The following is an 18507-nucleotide window of genomic DNA, read 5'->3' on the forward strand; positions in this document are numbered from 1 at the left end:
GGACCTATATTGTTTAACCTTTATATCAATGACATTGCCAGTAGATTGCAAGGGGATATTCAGTTGTTTGCAGATGATGCGAAGCTGGGAAGGATTATTAGTAATAGTGTAGATGTGGTAGCCCTGCAAGAGGATTTGAATAAGCTAGATAGATGGGCAAATGAATGGGGGTGTAGTTTAATGCAGCAAAATGTAAGTAAGGTCTTGAGGTTTGGGAAACATCGATGGGATGCTGCATACTCTATGAGAGGAGTTATACTGGAGGAAGTACCGGAGACAAGAGATCTGGGGTTGATGATTGATAGAAATCTGAAATTTAGGGGACATATTGCAAAGGTAGTGAAGGTAACACAGAGGATTGCTGCAATTATGAGAAGGACACTGACCTGCAGAGGTAAAAGGATTATCATTCTGTTGTATAAGTCTCTGATCAGACCACACTTAGACTATTGTTTTCAGATTTGGTCCCCAGGATTTGAAGGGGATAAATTAACTGTGGAAAGGGTACAAAGACGGATGACAAAGATGGTTTCAGGACTGTACAATTTTGGTTATGAGGATCGGCTGAGGGAATGTGGACTGCAGAGTTTGATGGATAGAAGAAGGAGAGGTGATATGATTGAGACTTTTAAACTGTTGAGAGGTGGTTACAGGGTTGACACTTGGGAGTTCTTTTGCTTGGTTGAACAGCGGGAAGGAGTGATGACAAGAGGCCATCCCTGGAAGTTACGAAAGGAAACTGTGAACAAGAGTGTGAGGAGTGGTTTCTTTGCATGGAGGGTGGTTGAACCATGTAATGCATTGCCTGATGGAGTGGTGAGAGGGAGAACGATCAATGAATTTAAGGAGTGGTATCATAGACTTTGTGTTTCTTAGGAAGGACCTCCCACAATGAGTCTTTGGACTCCATGGAGGCCTGAATAATAATAATAATAAAAACTTTGTATTGTGGTGGATGGTTCCTACTGTTCAAGCTTCACTACAATGTACAAATGCTTCAGGGTTTTGTTCTATCACACATTCTCTTTCTCATACACATGAATGAGCTAATATAGTACATAGCTTTGCTGACAATAGTACATTACAATCATCCTACTCATTTGATAAACCATGTGCTCAGCCATTCAAGGCTTGAAAATTGATTGTAACTAACCAGTACCTCAAACACTGATCTCCATACTATCCTTTAATCACACAAAGAATAACCTCATCATCCAAACTCAACTGATTCAACCTCTGTCTCACAGATGCACTGTTTTAGCTTTGCATTTTTTTCTACAAGTACTTCCATGGACATTGTGCCACTGAACTAGCAATCTCTACATTCTTTTGAGGATGTTAAAACAAGAGCTATAACTGCCTAACTATTCTTTTCAGTACAACTGAGAATACATCAAACCTGCATCTCCTCTTTCTCTTTTATCCCATCTATCTCTGGATCGGCCTTCTGCAAAAAGTGTTGAACAACTACAGTCTGTAACAAAGTACCTCAACAAGGTAACTGTTTATACTGGATGGAATAAATAATTGAAAACCTTATATGTATGATATCAACACATGAAATGATATCATACAATACAAATAAAAATAAATAAATAAATAAAAAGTGCAAACATACAGAAAAACAAAAGCAATGATATTATGTGCATATATATATATATGGACTAAAAATGCTATGCATCTAAAATTAAGTCTGATCACAAAAGATAAGTAAAAATTTGTATTTATAATGAAAAGTTGAAATAATTGCCAAAACTTCAGCAATAATTTACAACCTATAGAGCCTTTGAACTTTATACATTTGGTTTGCTTCTTGTTTTTCACTATACTTTAGTTCCAAAAGGAAAAAGGTTTAATTCATATCAAGTCATTCTCATGATGTAACATATGAATGACTTGATATCACAAGCAGCATGCTTTATCTCATGGTGTCAAAGGGAATGTTAGTTATGCTACTAACAAATTATACTTCATTTTGAACAGACTGGTCATAAAAGCTTACTGAATTTGTTTACATGCCTGCATAAGTTGAGTTTAATCATGGAATTTAATCATCCAAAGTAACCCGCTCCAGTATTTTGCAGGCAGCAGGTAAACAGCTGTATATATTTAAAAGGACTTCTAGGTAGTGGCAAAGTATTTTCTTCCAAACTTCTTTACTCATATCTCTGAAGTGGAGGTAACCTTGTCTTGTATGAGTTCTCATGTGTTTAAAACTACAAGTTTGTGCCTTACCTCTATTAGGACTTACAAATAACAGATGTGTCCAGTGTCCACTGCATTAATGCATTCATTCATGCAGTGAACACTGGTGGCCTGGAGGGTAAAAATAATATATATTCCCATATTATCTAACACTCAACCTATCCAGAGTATTAACATGTGATAGAAGTTTCAATCTTTCATGGGTGTGATCATCATAATAAATAACCATATTGTCTGTATTTCATAAATACAATCTCTTTATTTGTAAATACATTGTAATGGGTGCTGAAAAAAAAGACAATCAAGAAAGTTTCTTTAAAATTTTCTGCACTCCAAAAACATGAGCCTATGCCCATCATGAAGTTCTGTTCCTTTCCTAGTTGCATCCTGCAGTCTTGCTACTGTCTAGAGCCAGTCCTGTTTATGTTCATCTCTTGTGTGTGTTTTCAGCAAACATTTATGTTTTAAAATTAAGGTATCTCAAAATATATCAATGAATAACTGATCTTATGCAGAAAGTGCTTGTTCACAGAGGGCAATGAAGTAAACTTATCTGGTCTTCTTTAGATGACAGACCGCCAAGGCAAGTGTTAAAATTTTCCATGATTGGCAGGTTCTCAAAACATCACGATACTAAATACAGGGATATTTTGTGCATTGAGATAGTATTTATGCTGTGCCTTTGGAATATTTTTCATTAACACTGCACAGTAGTGAAAGGCCTGGCTATTAATAAATGCCATTTATAAATGACAAAGCCATCCAAGAAGACTATAACACAGCCTCACAAAAGAGACTAGAGAATACCACATATATATCGAACAACTTGACTCTATAATATAACATTTCTCAAACTTCTTTAAGGTACTTTAATGGACAGGGATAAGTTTTATCATTTGTACCAGTTCTAATTGTAACTATACCATCAACTTCTTCTCCTACTTGTATTACAATCTGAAAAAAAAAAAGAAAATACAAAACAATTTTACATTCACTGCAAATTATTTTCTTTATTTCTTACAGTTATTTATTTATTTACTAATTACTCCATTTTAAAAGTCTAGCATTACAGAATTTATCTATGAGGAAATGAATTTAACTATTCTTAGAGGAAACCAAAGTGAATTCAGCAGTGAGACAGAGTTAGGTCAAAAAATCTACATTTCCCCTTCTAAACCTTTACATAAATCAAATTAACAAATGGTACATCAACTAATCACTGTCATTTTGGCAAATTTTTATTACTAATTTAGAACTAAAAATACATAAAAGAGGCATCTCCATGGAGTCCTAAAACTCACACTAACCATTATTCATGCAGTACCTATCATAACTTTCCCATGAACTCATTTACTAACAATGCATTCATAACTAACTCTAGTAACCTATTCACCATACTCCAAACAAAATATCTAGGAGATTATGATCTGAATTACTAACAGGAATGTTCACCTCAATAGCATATCTGAAAAATACCTACTGGGTACTCTGGTTGGTAAACCTGCTTAAAGAAAATACTTCAACTTCTCTTCCAGCCTTATCAATGGAAGGAAGCCAGTTACAGTTGTGGACATTGAAGTCTCAAGGCAAGTATTTAGATTTAGATTCTAATTTACAATGATGATGAAGTTTAATGAAATAATTACATCACAAAGAGAAATAATTAAATATTGAAGCAATTAAACTTGCTGTTCGTCTCTGTTACAAAGACATCTTCAGAAATACAATGGTAAAATTGTAATAACACATACAAAAGCACACAAGAAACATTAAGAGGAAGAAGTGAAATTAGACTAAATGAAGACTGAAGTCTTATGAGGGGGCACCCTCTATAGGTGCTGATGGCTAGCCTGAGATGTTGGGTGGGAGGTCTAAGAATTAAAGTTTCCCAAATCTTGGGAAGTTTAGTACAATGATATTTATTAAACTTAGACTGGTTCTTGAAATCTGCTATTGATTCCAAAAACAGTCTTTCAAGTTTTGTATTTACTCTGGTGGAGCATGATAGTTTTCTTCCATCTGATTCTATCAAGGTACCAAAGCATGGTCTGCTAGATCTGATGACTGACCACAGTTGTGGCAGCAGATATATTTTTTTTGTGTTCTTCTAGGCAAATGTTAGTAGATCTCCTAGTCTGACCATACCTTTTACATACTTGGAATGGAGAGAGGAGGAAGCAAATCCTTAATAGAGTGGAGAAGGGAAGCTAGCTTCAAATGAAGTTTGAAAGCAGTACATCACTATTTCTTTAAAGTTCTGGCTATTTTTTCTGAAGTTGCTCAGATATAGGGAATAGTAATGGCATTACTGTAGTCCTTGTGTTGAGAGGAATGTGAGGAGGTGGAAGGGACAGATAATTTGTCAGGGGCGAATTCTCCATGCTTGCTGCGCAAGCTCATTAATTGAGAAAGAAGTAATATTTATTTGTTAATAAATGCATGTATTTATAAGCATTCCATTTAGGCTTTTATTTTTGTATACAGAAGACGTCTTAGGCTTGCACGGCAATAATTGAGCTTTGCTTTGTGTATTGAAGGCCGATGCTTGCTCGTCTAGTCAAAGCTACCTTGTCTTGCTTGGTTGTAGGAGCTTCCAGGTCCTTGCAGCAGCATTGTGATTTCATGCACACACATAGCCGTTTCATGTTGTCTCACTCTGTTGCTTAAACACAGACCATATGCAGTCAACGTAGCTCTAGCCAGTGAGCTTCAGCCAGCCTTTACAAGTGTGCGTGTTGCTTGGGAAAATTAAGTTACAACCAACTTTTTATGAAGATGTTATTGACCAGTTCATAAAGAAGAACCGTAGGGTAGAATTTGTATTCAAGTAGCTAAATTGAAAAAGATAGAATATCATTTGTAAAATATATGTTGTATTTGTATGATTAAATGTACATAAATTTCTAAATATAGTTTTAAATGGTCAGTAATTCATTATTCCACTAATCAAACTTCAAACACCTCTCACTCCCTGAATGATAACAAGAGCAAGCATGAATTTCAAGCATTCGCCCCTGTAATTTGTAGATCTTTTTGGCATTGTAACCATTGGACAGGAAGGTTTGATGAATAAAGGTAGGTTCTGTTGTAAGTGAAGCTTGGGTAGAACAGAGGTTGGAAGCTCTGTTGAGAAGGGTTTTGATGACACCATATTGTTGAGAAGGGGGGAATGATGGGAAAGTTTATGTATGTATTTACCTGTATGGAGGGATTTTCAGTAATCTGCAAAAGAAAGGGTGCCACTGACCAGACGATTAGAGTATCTACAAACAGCAACTGTTATTTTATTTTTCAAAAGTGAGCTGGATTCTAGGGTGCTGACTGTTGAGATGGAGGAGGAGGAAAGTGTAAGCCATGTTGCCAAACAAAGAACACATCATTGGGTGATTGCCAGCCATGTGAAGGCCTCTGTGAGGAAAGGGTATATGTGGAACTACAAGGCTGGTGATCATGAGAAGCTCAGGAGGCAGATTGCAGGTATAGTGTGGAATGAGGAGTTGGCCGGAAAGGAGATCCATGCTGCTTTTGTGTAATTCAAGATCTACCTGGTAGAAGCAATGTCTAAATGTATTCCAAGGGTCAGAAGGTTAAATAAGGTAGGTGTGAAATGGATGAATGAAGTGATTAAGCATGCAATACAGAGGAAAAAAAAGCATTATGGAGGTAACATCAGAGGAATAGTAATAATCAGTTCTGTGAGGATTACAAAGAACAGGCAAGAAGGGTGACTTGGTTGGTAAGGGTAGTAAAAGTGAAGTATGGGCAGCAGTTGCTAATGAAGCCAAAAAAATCCTATAGAGTTCTTCTGATATGTAGCCAGCAAAAAAAAAGAAAAAAGAATGATTATAAAAAAGATGACACTGATTGGAGAAAATGGTATAAGAACAACTACTGCATAGGATATAGCTGAGACATTTAATGAGCAGTTCATAAAGATCTTTCATTCTTGTGAATGTGATATCATGGAGAGTTTGAGAGTAGTTGATGACATGTACTGTGTGTACAAAGGTTAGTCTGGGTCTCTGGCAATTAGTCATCTGACTCCATGGAGATACCAGTACAATAATACTAAAAGTGAGTAAAGAGTGTACCATACACCAATTACATAATAAGTTCATTATTTTAGTTTGTCTTCCCTTATCAAATACCATAAAAATAATGGTATAACCAGAATCGATGGCAAGGAAAAGAGATCTAAGATGCCATAAATTCTGGTTATTTTTCTTGGAAGAACAAAATCTACAAGCAGATAGAGGGAACCGCCATGGGTTCCCTCCCTCTCACCCCCTCTTGCCAATTTTTATATGGAAAATTTTGAAAAACGAGCAATAGACTCAGTCCCTCTCAAACCTTTCGATCTGGCTAAGATATGTAGATGATGTATTCTCTATTTGATTCCTTCCTCAGTCACCTCAACAGCCTACATCCAAGGATCCAATTTACGATGGCAAAGGAAAAGAACCATTGTTTACCCTTCCTAGACACCTTAGTTACATGCCTTCCTAACAGTACACTTTCCTTCACTGTATATAGAAAACCTAAGCACATAGGCAGATATACATTCACAAACTCTCCCACCACTATCCCACTCAACAATATGGCATTATTAAAACTCCTAACCAAGAGAACTGCCCTTACAATTGAGCTTGACCATATAACCATATGCCATGTGTAGGTTGTATATGTTACAACCTACACAGAGCATTTAAGCCCCCACTGCAAACTTGCTACCCTTATCCATTCTACAAAAGATCAGCTCTCTCCTCTCTCAGTGCCTGGAGTTTATAAAGTACCCTGTTCATGTAAGCTGGTGTAATTTGAACAGACAGGCAGATCAGCAACCATCCACCTGAAGAAACACAAGTCATACATTTGCAACCATGACTATGGTCAGTCAGGCCTGGCTGACCATGTCTTGGATACAACCCACAGGATCTCATGGGAAAAAACCACCATGCTCCACAAGAGCAAATTAAAAAAAGAGAGACTATTTTTAGAATCAGCAGCAGCTCTCAGAAATCAACCAAATCTTAATAAATATGGTTGCATTAAGCTTCCTAAGATTTGGGAAACACTTATCAGAGATCCCACCTTACATTCCAGGCCACCTACAACCGCCCTTGAGGGCGCTCCACCTAGATAGGACTTTAGAGTCACCCACGTGGTTGGGCTTAATATTGTGTGGTATTTGTGTATATGTTACATTAGTTTTTCGTAATCCCTGAAGATGTATCCAGTGACTGAAACAAAATATAGGAAGTATTAAATTTTGTTTTAATCCTTTCTGAGTGCTGTGTACAATCCATTAAGCCTCCAACATGATGTCCTCACAGCACTTAAGCCTCTACACAAAGAGAACTTGAGGGAATGCAGTTTGCAAAACCTAATGAATGAGAAGAAGAGAGGGGGATATAATTGAGACAATTTACATTAACCTGGTACCAGGTTAATGTGGAAGAAAATTTTCATAGAATGGTAGAAGGGAGTAGAACAAGGGGACATACCCAGAAGCTGTATAAGGAGGGTGGGAGCAAGGGCATAAGGAGCAGGTTCTTTACATGAAGAATGGTTGGTGAGTGGAATGCATTTCCTGGCATTGTGGTGAATGCAAATACATTGAATGAGCTCAAAGAATGGTTTGATGTGCTTCATGTGTGATAGTGTTTGCCTCCCATGCGTCTTTAGACTTCGTGGAGGTCTTGTGTTAATTAAATAATAATAATAATTTGCCTGTGTTATTATGCTTCACAAGCACTCTTTGATCATTAGCTACACTAACTTCTTGATTCTGTGCATTCTCAGCAAATAATAGCTTTAATTGAAAGGGAGATGGTAAATCCCGTTTTATTTTATAGCCGTGTCCGAAACTCGGATCGAAATCCATAGTTTCATGCCGAAAAAACTATCGGCGAGCCCAAGTGTAAATGATCACTTGGGTAGTACAACACCAGGGCAACTCCATGCAAAGGTGGAGCAAGCTCCGTCACTAACTTTAATATTCTCTCATAATGTAAAACCCAGCTCCTAAGAGATGTATATATATTGTTTTACATTATGAGAAGAGGTCACTACCCAGACCGGTTTCAACCTTTTTTGAGGTCTCATCAGTGAGTAGGTAGACCTGGAATATCAAGGTTTTTAAGCGAACACGAACTTACATACCTCTACTATCGAATTGCCGAAGTGGTGCACTCCTATATTGTTAATTATTGTTAATTACTAAGATAATAAGCCGAAAGGCTATTTTACCGGCAAATTTGTTAATTGAAAGGGAGATGGTAAATCCCGTTTTATTTTATAGTCGGGTCTGAAACTAGGATCGAAATCCATAGAGTTTCATGCCGAAAAAACTATCGGCAAGCCCAAGTGTAAATGATCACTTGGGTAGTACAACACCAGGGCAACTCCATTCAAAGGTGGAGCAAATAAAATAAAACGGGATCTACCATCTCCCTTTCAATTAACAAATTCGCCAGTAAAATAGCCTTTCGGCTTATTATCTTAGTAATTAACAATAATTAACAATATAGGAGTGCACCACTTCGGCAATTCGATAGTAGAGGTATGTAAGTTCGTATTCACTTAAAAACCTTGATATTCCAGGTCTACCTACTCACTGATGAAACCTCAAAAAAGGTTGAAACCAGTCTGGGTAGTGACCTCTTCTCATAATGTAAAACAATATATATACATCTCTTAGGAGCTGGGTTTTACATTATGAGAGAATATTAAAGTTAGTGACGGAGCTTGCTCCACCTTTGCATGGAGTTGCCCTGGTGTTGTACTACCCAAGTGATCATTTACACTTGGGCTCGCCGATAGTTTTTTCGGCATGAAACTCTATGGATTTTGATCTGAGTTTCAGACCCGGCTATAAAATAAAACGGGATTTACCATCTCCCTTTCAATTAACAAATTCACCGGTAAAATAGCCTTTCGGCTTATTATCTTAGTAATTAAATAATAGCTTTTCTAAATGCCAAACCAAACCCATTCAAATGCAATCCATCGACTTTAAACCATTAAAACTTGCCTTCAAGAATTCACTCCAAAGATTCACAAACTGAATCTCTTTTGCCTCACACAATTAAGCCATCGTGCTATTCATTATCTCTGCTTTCCTTCTCAACTCTATTATCATATCTGGGTAATAGGCTAATGACATTCCCAACAACTTCCTCAGGTTTCCATCAGAATTCCTTTTTTTTCACAAAGTCATTCATGCCCATAACTACCACTAATTCTGATGTCCACTCTTTCCTTTTCTGCAATGCATCACTTATTTGTTTCTAAGTACCACCAAGAAAGCATGTTTTGTGTACTTTATTATTCATCACACCTCTAATGATTGCATTCCCATACAATGTTATATGATTATCCTTTGACTCTTTCTTTATAATCTAACTTCCTCCACCTCATTCAACATCAACCAGGTCTCTTCTTTTAGATGTTTAATCTCATCTTTCAAATGCTGCGATGATAAGTGACAATGTGCAGGAAAAGAGGTCTGAATATGTGGATGCCTAAAGTACATTTGAGGATAGAAAGGAGCAGTATGCAAGAGATGGACTGCATTTGAATAAAGAAGGATGCAGGCATTTGGAGAGACTGTTGTTTTCTGGGCAAGTGAGTGTGTTGGGACAGGGAAACTGAAATTGCACAAGTGGAATGTTGCTGGGAAGGACTCATATTGGTATAGCAGCATGAGAGATGAGAGGGCGTATGACAGGGGCTTAATCTTGGGGAGGTAGGATTTAATCTTGGGGGGGGGGGTGCCGAGTTAAGTAGACAATTTGAGAATACACACTACGCATTGCATACAACCTATGACTGAGCATCTGCAGTGATCGCCCAATACATGATACCCATGATCTCCTTTGGCCCTGCTTGGACAAACAAAGTAGCGCTTGGTCCAACAGAGCAATAGCAATACTTTGTTTGCTTCGCATTCAACAGTGGTCGTGATTCCCGAGAGCTACAGGATATTATCCTATCTTATGTAACCGCTAATTCATAAGTAGTATAGAAATAGAAGACATGACACAATATAAATAAAAAAAAATAATTTTAATTAGGAAAATATTTTTAGAAAATGTTCTAGTGTTTTATCCTTTTTCTTTTTGTAGGGGGCAGAGCCCCTTGGTCCCCTCACTGGGTATGCCACTGGAGGAGAGCATGCAGTAATAAGGGAACTGAATTTTAGGATTTTTCAAGGGACAACTGTCTTATGCAGTATGTGGTGGAGGGAACACGAGGATTGACAGTTCTGAATTTGGTCACAGAATCAGAGGATCTGATTGTGACTGAGATAGCATACTTGTTCCCATTGGTGAGCGTGACCAGTGATCATGTAGTCCTGACTTAATGGATGAATAGGCATGGGGAGGTATCAAAATAGAAGGAAGTGATGCAGAATTATTATTATTATTATTATTATTATTATTGTTCCGGGAAACTCCAAGGAGTCGACAGACTCATCGAGGGAGGCCCTAACATCATGTCAAGAACAACTATTCAACATTCACACAGTATCTATCATACCTTGCCTTGAACTCATTCACGGTCGTAGCACCCACAACAGACTCTGGAAGCTTATTCCACTCATTTACCACTCTCCAAGTAAAGAACCTAGCTCTAACACCCTTGTCAACCACACTCTTGCCCAGCTTCCATGCATGGCCCCTAGTCCTCCCACTACCAGTCATATTTTCAAAAATATCTTCTGGATCAATCTTATAAAAACCCTTCAGTAATTTGAATGTCTCAATCATATCACCCCTCCTTCGCCTATCGTCCAATTTCTGCAACCCACAAATCTTCAACCTATTCTCATAAGGTTCATTCCACAGACCTGCTATCATCTTGGTCACTCGTCTCTGGAACCTCTCCACTTCCTCCCCATCACGAAGAAACCCTGGTGCCCATAGCTGGGCACAGAAGTCCAGATGAGGTCTTATCAAGGCTCGATACAGAGGAACAACAACTTGTTCGTCTCTGCATGTTAAAGTATTTTTCAGAAGCCAAGTGATTTGGTGAGCTGTTTTAGTTACTTTTGCAATGTGCCCCCTAAACTTCAACTCCCTATCCACCAACACTCCCAAATCCCTGGCCTCATCAATCTCCTGGAGTATGATTCCACCAATGCGATATACTGCTGCTATTCTTTTCACCCCAAAGTGCATAACCTTACACTTTGCCACATTAAATTCACATCCATTTTTCCTAGCCCAGTCCTCCAAACTATCCAAATCATCCTGTAAAATGTTGACATCTTGTGCACTCACAATTGCTCTACCCAACTTTGCATCATCAGCAAACAAGTGAACACTTCCTCTCAGATTCTTTCCAATATCATTGATGAACAAATTGAAAAGCAGTGGTCCAAGAACAGAGCCCTGTGGCACTCCACTAGTCACAAGACGTCTTTTAGACTCCACTCCTGAATAAGCCACTCTTTCATATCTCTCCTTCAACCACCCTCTTATCCATCTCACCAACCCTATATCTATACCCATCTGCTCCAGTTTACTGATTAGGGTTCCATGTGGTATCCTATCAAAGGCCTTGGAAAGGTCCAGTAGTATCACTGTAAACCCATTACCCCTATCCAGTTCAGCCGTCACTGTGTTATAAAACGTGAGCAAGTTACTGAGGCATGATCTACCCTTCACAAAACCATGTTGTCCCCCATACAATATCCCATTTTCATCTATCCAATCCTGTATTCTTTTCTTGACTAATTTCTCTAAGACCTTGACAATGATTCCTGATATGCTAATAAGTCGGTAATTTACAACAGCAGTCTTGGAACCACCTTTATGCAGTGGAACTATTTTCCCCTCTTTCCACCCGCTCGGGACTAACCCAGACCCGAGACTCAAATTAAACAAAATGGTCAAGGGTACTGACAATTCTTTAGCTGCTTCTCGTACAACACGAGCTGGTATACCATCCAATCCCACAGATGTATTGACATTGAGGTTATGCAATAGACTACTCACCTCCACTTCATTAACCACAATTCCCGTATAATCTACTGGTTTATTCGTTTCTGCAATGTCACCACCTGGATGATATACTTTTGCAAAGTGCTCATTCAGTAACTCAACTATCTCAACTGATTCAGTTACCTCCCTACCATCAGCATTCTTTAAAATCAATCTGCCATGTACATTTTTCCTTTTACTTGCTACATATCTAAAAAACTGTTTAGGATTCTCTTTAGCCTGCATGGCCAATGTTCTTTCGTAATCCTTTTTAGCTTTTCTTACCACACTCGTCACCCTTCTGGCCTGCGCTTTATACCGTTCATGTGCCTGCCGGTCACCCTTCTCCTTAAATTCCCTCCATAGTTGTTTCTTTTTTTGCAACTCAAGCTTAATGGTGTTATTCATCCATTTAACCCCTACTTGATTTATTATTCGGACTCTAGGTATACAGTCAGCCATTGCTTCATGCAAGCACTTCTTAACTACCTCCCATGCACTATCAACTTCTAGTCCTTGCAGTTGTACATGCCATGGCACTGAACCAATCAAACTCCTAAGCATGTCATACTTTCCAGCCCGATAATTCCACATGTACCCTGTCTTAATTGAAAATTCTACACCTTTAGCCACCTCCCAAGTTAAGACCCTATGATCACTCTCACCGATTGGTGGCAATGTGGTCATATTTGTTACAGCCAAATCCTCAGATGTAATTACTAGGTCAAGTACTCTCTGACCCCTAGTATTTTCCATTACATGCTGTCGCAGATAGTTATCCCTTAATAACCGCAGAAAATCCAGTTCCTTCCTCCCGTGTGTCCTCTCCTCACTCCAATCAATGCGACCATAGTTGAAATCTCCCATAATAATCACCCTCCTTCCACCCATTTCTTCTATTTGCTTGTGCATACTGTCACCACCATCTTTTCCATCACCTGGTCTATAGCAGCACCCAATTGTATATTTAGTTCTGCTAGCCACAATCTCACACCAAATGGCCTCAAATGTGCTCTTTTCTCTATCCTGCAATTCAACTTCTATTCTCCTTGGCTGGAGCTCATTATAAGGAGCTCAATTATAAGGCAGGTAACTACCTATAATGCAGGTCGATGGACTTTGGACCTTGTAATGCAGATCTTTGCATTACAATGGATGAAAGAATTTCAAGGAAGAGAGGATTATTAGTGCATGAGTGATATTAAGAAAAAATTGTTGACAGCAATGACAGACTATATACCTTGAGTGAAAAAAAGATAAAACAATTTAGAGCCAAATGGATGACTAGGTCGAAACCGGTCTGGGTAGTGACCCTTCCCATAATGCATAGCATTATACATATCCATAAGGATATGTGCATTGAATAAAAGGGAAATTGCAAAAAAATAAAGGGTTATGAAAGGCATATAAGCAGAAGTGGAGAACAGTTGCATGAGGAATAAAGCTCAGGCTAGGAAAGTGACTAGTATTGTAAGGAAGAAAAGTTAGAATATGAGAGGAAACTGGCACTGCAATACAAAGAGAATCCCAAGGAGTATTTTTCAGTAGGTGGCAAGTAGAAGGAAAAAAATGATAGAGGATGGATTATTTTGTTGTATAGAGATGGGAATTGGGTGACCAAAGCAAGTGACATAGTTGAGCTATTTAATTATTACTTTCTTAGAGTGTTCCATTCTGGTACTAGGTGAGGAAGAGGATGTATTCTGCATACTGAGTATGCTAAATGTCAATAAGACAAGGGGAGTAGACGAATTTCACCATGTGTTTTTAAGGGAATGTTCTATGGAAGTGGGTGTGTTACAGTGGCGGCCCGTGAAGTTTTAAGTGGGGGTGCTGCCTATACAAAATAATTTAAAAAAAATTATTTTTTTTACTAATTAGTAACCAATTTATTAATAAATAAATCTGTAGATTTATTTATTAATAAATTGGTTACTGATTAGGACAAAAAGAATTTTTTAAAATTATTTTGTATAGGCAGCACCCCCCACTTAAAACTTCATGGGCTGCCACTGGTGTGTTGTTAACTTGGCTGTTTAATGAAAGTCTTGCAATAGGGCAGATTCCTGGAGGGTGGAAGGAGGGTAAGACAGTACCAAATGCATATCAGTAGTGGTAGAATGGAGGCATCAAACTATAGGCCTGTTTGTATATAATTATGCAGGCCAACATGGATTTGTTAAAAGGTGCTCTTGTTTTAATCTGGTTACCTTTTACAACAGAGTAACAAGAGCGGTGGATGAAGGTAAAGTATACACTATCATTTTTTTTTGATTTTTCCAAGGTGCCAAATTTGACAGGGTGCCACATAACAAGTTGATTTTTAAGTTGTATCACATAGGTTCGAATAGAAGGTTAGTGGAATGGATTGGCTCTCTGTAAGATATCAGAAAGTCGTATGCAGGGGAGCAGTATCAGAGAGTAGGAAGGTTACAAGTGGAATTCCACAGAGTTGAGTCGTGGGACTATTGCTGTTCAATCCTTACATCAATGATAGTGTCAGAAGACTACAGGGAGATGTTCAGTTGTTCATAAATGATGTGAAGCTTGGGAGGGTTATTAGTAATTGTGCTGATGTTTTGGTTCTTCAAGAGGATTTGAATAAGCTAGAAGGGTGAGTAAAGGCATGGGGGATGTCAGTTTAATGCAACTAAATGTAAAGTTTTAAAATTTGGGATCTACAGATGGGATGCTTTGTACTCACTTTGTGGAGTTATATTGGAAGAAGTGGAAGAAGCAAGGGATCATGGGGTGATTATGGATAGAGATTTAAAGTTCCAAGGTCATACTGCAAAGGTTGTGAAGGCATTTAAGAGAATTGCAGCAATGTTGAGGAGAACACTGAGCATAAGAGATAGAAGTGTGCTGGTCCCATTGTATAAGAGTTTCATCAGACCACATATGGATTTCTGTGCTTAGATCTGGTCACCAGGATTTGAAGGGGATGAAGTAACCTTGGAGAGGGTGCAGAGATTGATAACAAAAATGATGTCAGGAGTGTACAATGTTGATTATGAGGCTAGCCTGAGGATGCAGACCTGCAGAGTTTGGTGAATAGAAGGCAAAGAGGGGGGGGATATGATTGCAACATTTAAGCTGCTGAAGGGTTATTATTGTATTAACACTGAGGAGATTTTCATATGGTAAAATGTGGAAAAGGAACAAGGATAAGAGGCCATCTCTGGAAGTTGCAAAGGGTGGTGGCGAGTAAAATGGTAAGAAGAGTGAGTGGATCATGGGATGCATTGGCTGAGAGGTGGTGAACATGCAGACTGTGGATGATTTTGAGTGGCATAACAGACTTTGTGTTCACTAGTGTTGACCTCGAGTGATAAGTCCTGACTCCATGGGGATCAAGAAAATGATAATGATAAAATCTTTCAAATTTTTCAGTGTATATATTATTCTCACAATACAGCCATTGAGAAAAATCAAGGGCAGAACTCAATTTTCATTCTGTAGACATGCATTTCTTTATGAATGATATTTTCAGACAGCAGAAGCAGTAGGAACAAGAAAGTAGCAAGAACACAAATGATCAAAATTACTGAAGGACACTTGTATCTATCATAAAAAAATGGTGCACAATAATACAAAAAAAAAAAAAAAAGCCACAATATTTAAAATATTTCTTAGCAAAGTTCAAATATAATGCTACATTCACTTCGGACACACACAAATATATAAAATGATAAATAAGAAATGTATATAAACACACACACATACTGTATATATAAAATAAACTATTTAAAAAAGAATGTGATCCTAATTCAACTTACCTGATCATGCAATAATTTTACACCATTTTCACCATCACTAACTTGAATTGTATGAGTTACTTGAAGAGGGTGTTCTCCAGGATGAAGCTTTGCTACATATTTAGATGGAAAGTATCCAACTTTACCAAGGCACTTTCCCTGAAGCAGCATATAATTTAATTATGCTTTAAGAAAATAACTGTACATACAACATATGCAAAATAAAATTACTTAATTAAACTAATTGTTTTTCTTTTTTAATTCACAAAATCCATTAAAATCTAAGATAATATACCAAAAATCCAATTGCTATGTAAATAACAGCTTTCTGCAGATACTGTTTCACGTTGCCCTTGATGCAGTTAATAGCTCGGGACTGATAGTCATCTACGTGAGGGGTTGTTACCGTTGGAGGTGGAGGAAATAAGAAATCTGGGAGTGATAGTGGATAAGGATCTGATATTTAGGGACACTTGCCAAAATTGTGTGGGAATGATGCGAAGGACACTGATGTGTAGAAGTAGGGAGATTCTTGTTCCATTGTATAAGGCTTTGATTATGCCACATGAACTATCGTGCCCAGATTTGGTCAACTGGTTTTCAGAAGGTTGAAGAGATATGTTGGAAAGGGTCCAAAAGTGGCTAACTAAGGTAGTTTCTAACCTCTGGAATGTCGAGTATGAAGAAAGATTGAGAAGATGTAATTCGCAGAGTCTAGTGGACAAGAAGAAGAGGGGAGATATGATAGAGACCTACAAGTCAGTAAGGGGTTGTTATAGGATCAATGCTGGAGAAGTTCTACAGAAAAAAGTGGGAGATCGGGGAAGAACCAGAGGTCATCCCTGGAAACTGTATAAAGAGGGTGTAAGTAGGGGAGTGAGAAGCAGGTTTTTTTTTGTGCAGAGTTGTAAATGATTGGAATGCCTTGCCTGAGAGTGTGGTGTCTGCAAGGAGTTTGAGTGTGTTTAAGACATGGTATGATGAGCTGTGTGTGTGATAAAAGGACCTCCCAGATGAGTCTTTGACTCCATGAGGTCTTGAGGGTAATAATATGTTTCATAGAGCAGAGAGCAGCAAGGGTAGAACTAGAGGCCATCCATGGAAGCTATATAAGGAGGGTGATCAGGGAAGTGACAAGCAGGTTCTTTGAGTGGAATGTATTGGCTGAAAGTGAGGTCAGTGTAGAAACTGTGAATGAATTCAAAATGTACTTCAATGACCTTTTAGCATGAGAGAGTATAGACCTCCCACAATGAGTCCTTTGACTCATGGAAGTCAGATGATAATAATGGTTCAGGAATCACAATTCCCTTTGATCAGAAATCTGGTCTAGGATGCAAAAAACTTTTACAATAAGCTCTTCAACTGAAGATAAGGCAGCTTACCTCATATAAAAGTGTTAGTTTTTATTTTTTAATATCAATCCCACACACCATAGTAGGATTGATATTAAAAAATAAAAATGCCATGTGTGGGCAACTAAATAAAAAAAAAGATGCAATCTGCTAATGTACTTCTTAAAGAAATAATGTACTTCTTAAAGAAATTCATTGGGTTCATGCGGTTAGCCTAGTGGCATATGTTTCACAACCATATGCCTGGGGAAGGAGTGTTCCTAGGTTCGATTCCCATCAATGATGTGAGGAGCTTAAGGATTTTCATTACTCACACTTCATGTTGAAAGACTGAAGAGCAGAACACCTGCTCTGCAGATTAAGCATAGCATCAGCTACACAAACTGGCCACTGAATTAAAAGCCTTTATGCAGATGTACTTCATGCATATATGCTATGTAAGCATCACTTACATAGCATATATGCAAAATACTTGGTAATGTGCATCACCATGTGTTCTAGGTAACTATTTAAGAATGCTGCTGGTCAGTAATGTTGATCACAATGGGAAAAACAAGGATCTCTTGGGGTTCAATAAAGGCTTATTGTGGGTACTCATCTGGTTCGAGCCATGATTTTGAAAACAGCAGAGCTGACTGGTTTCTCAAAAGGTGAGATATGCTGGATGTCATTTAATGAAGGCTGTTCCCAGTCCATATTTCACCAATCAATGAGTAGAAAACTGAAGAGGATCGGTATTTTAGTTGCATGCCTATATGGAAATGAATGATTTCTGCAAAGAACCAGAAAGTTAGTCTACAATGGTGTAAGGAACACTGTGACTGGAATCTGAGAAAAAGTGATGTGGTCCAGCAAGTCACAGTATACCTTGTTCTGCACCGATGGTAGGCAGATTTTGCAGGAGTCACATGATACAATGAACCCAGCTTGCCTTGTAAGCACAACTTAAGGTTCTGGATGTGGTGTCATGGTGTGGGACATGTTCTGTTGGTATGGAATGGGTACCCTGATATTGCTGATGGGTTGGGTGTCCTCCACATTGGTGCTGATCAACTCCATCCTGCAATGCTGATTTTTTATCCAGCAGGTGATGGTTATTTCATGGATGACAATGCTACTGTCCATTGCACAATTCTTGTGCAATGGACACCACAAAGCCAGATCTAAATCCCATGTATGAGGGATGTCCAGAAAGTAAGTTCC

At 38.2% G+C, this 18507-nt stretch overlaps 1 protein-coding gene across 2 annotated transcripts in view; it reads right to left on the reverse strand.

Moving 5' to 3' along the window:
* Window positions 1-2444: 2444 nt before the first annotated feature.
* Window positions 2445-18507, reverse strand: part of Stacl (SH3 and cysteine-rich domain-containing protein) — a 708284-nt gene continuing 692221 nt past the window's right edge. The window contains exons 19-20 of one of the 2 annotated variants that reach the window (XM_090405477.1): window positions 15971-16108; window positions 2445-3159 (exon numbers count right to left, since the gene is read on the reverse strand). In XM_090405477.1, the coding sequence (XP_090261603.1) occupies window positions 3055-3159; window positions 15971-16108 (243 nt within the window). In that variant the 3' untranslated portion in view covers window positions 2445-3054. Of the gene's footprint in view, window positions 3160-15970; window positions 16109-18507 lie in introns of those variants that run through there. The other variant, XR_016549521.1, reaches the window with a different exon arrangement.

The sequence above is a fragment of the Typopeltis vanoorti genome, chromosome 15, assembly GCF_054136105.1.
Source record: "Typopeltis vanoorti isolate ZY-2024b chromosome 15, IOZ_Tvanoo_1.0, whole genome shotgun sequence".
Classification (NCBI taxonomy): Eukaryota; Metazoa; Arthropoda; class Arachnida; order Uropygi; family Thelyphonidae; genus Typopeltis; species Typopeltis vanoorti.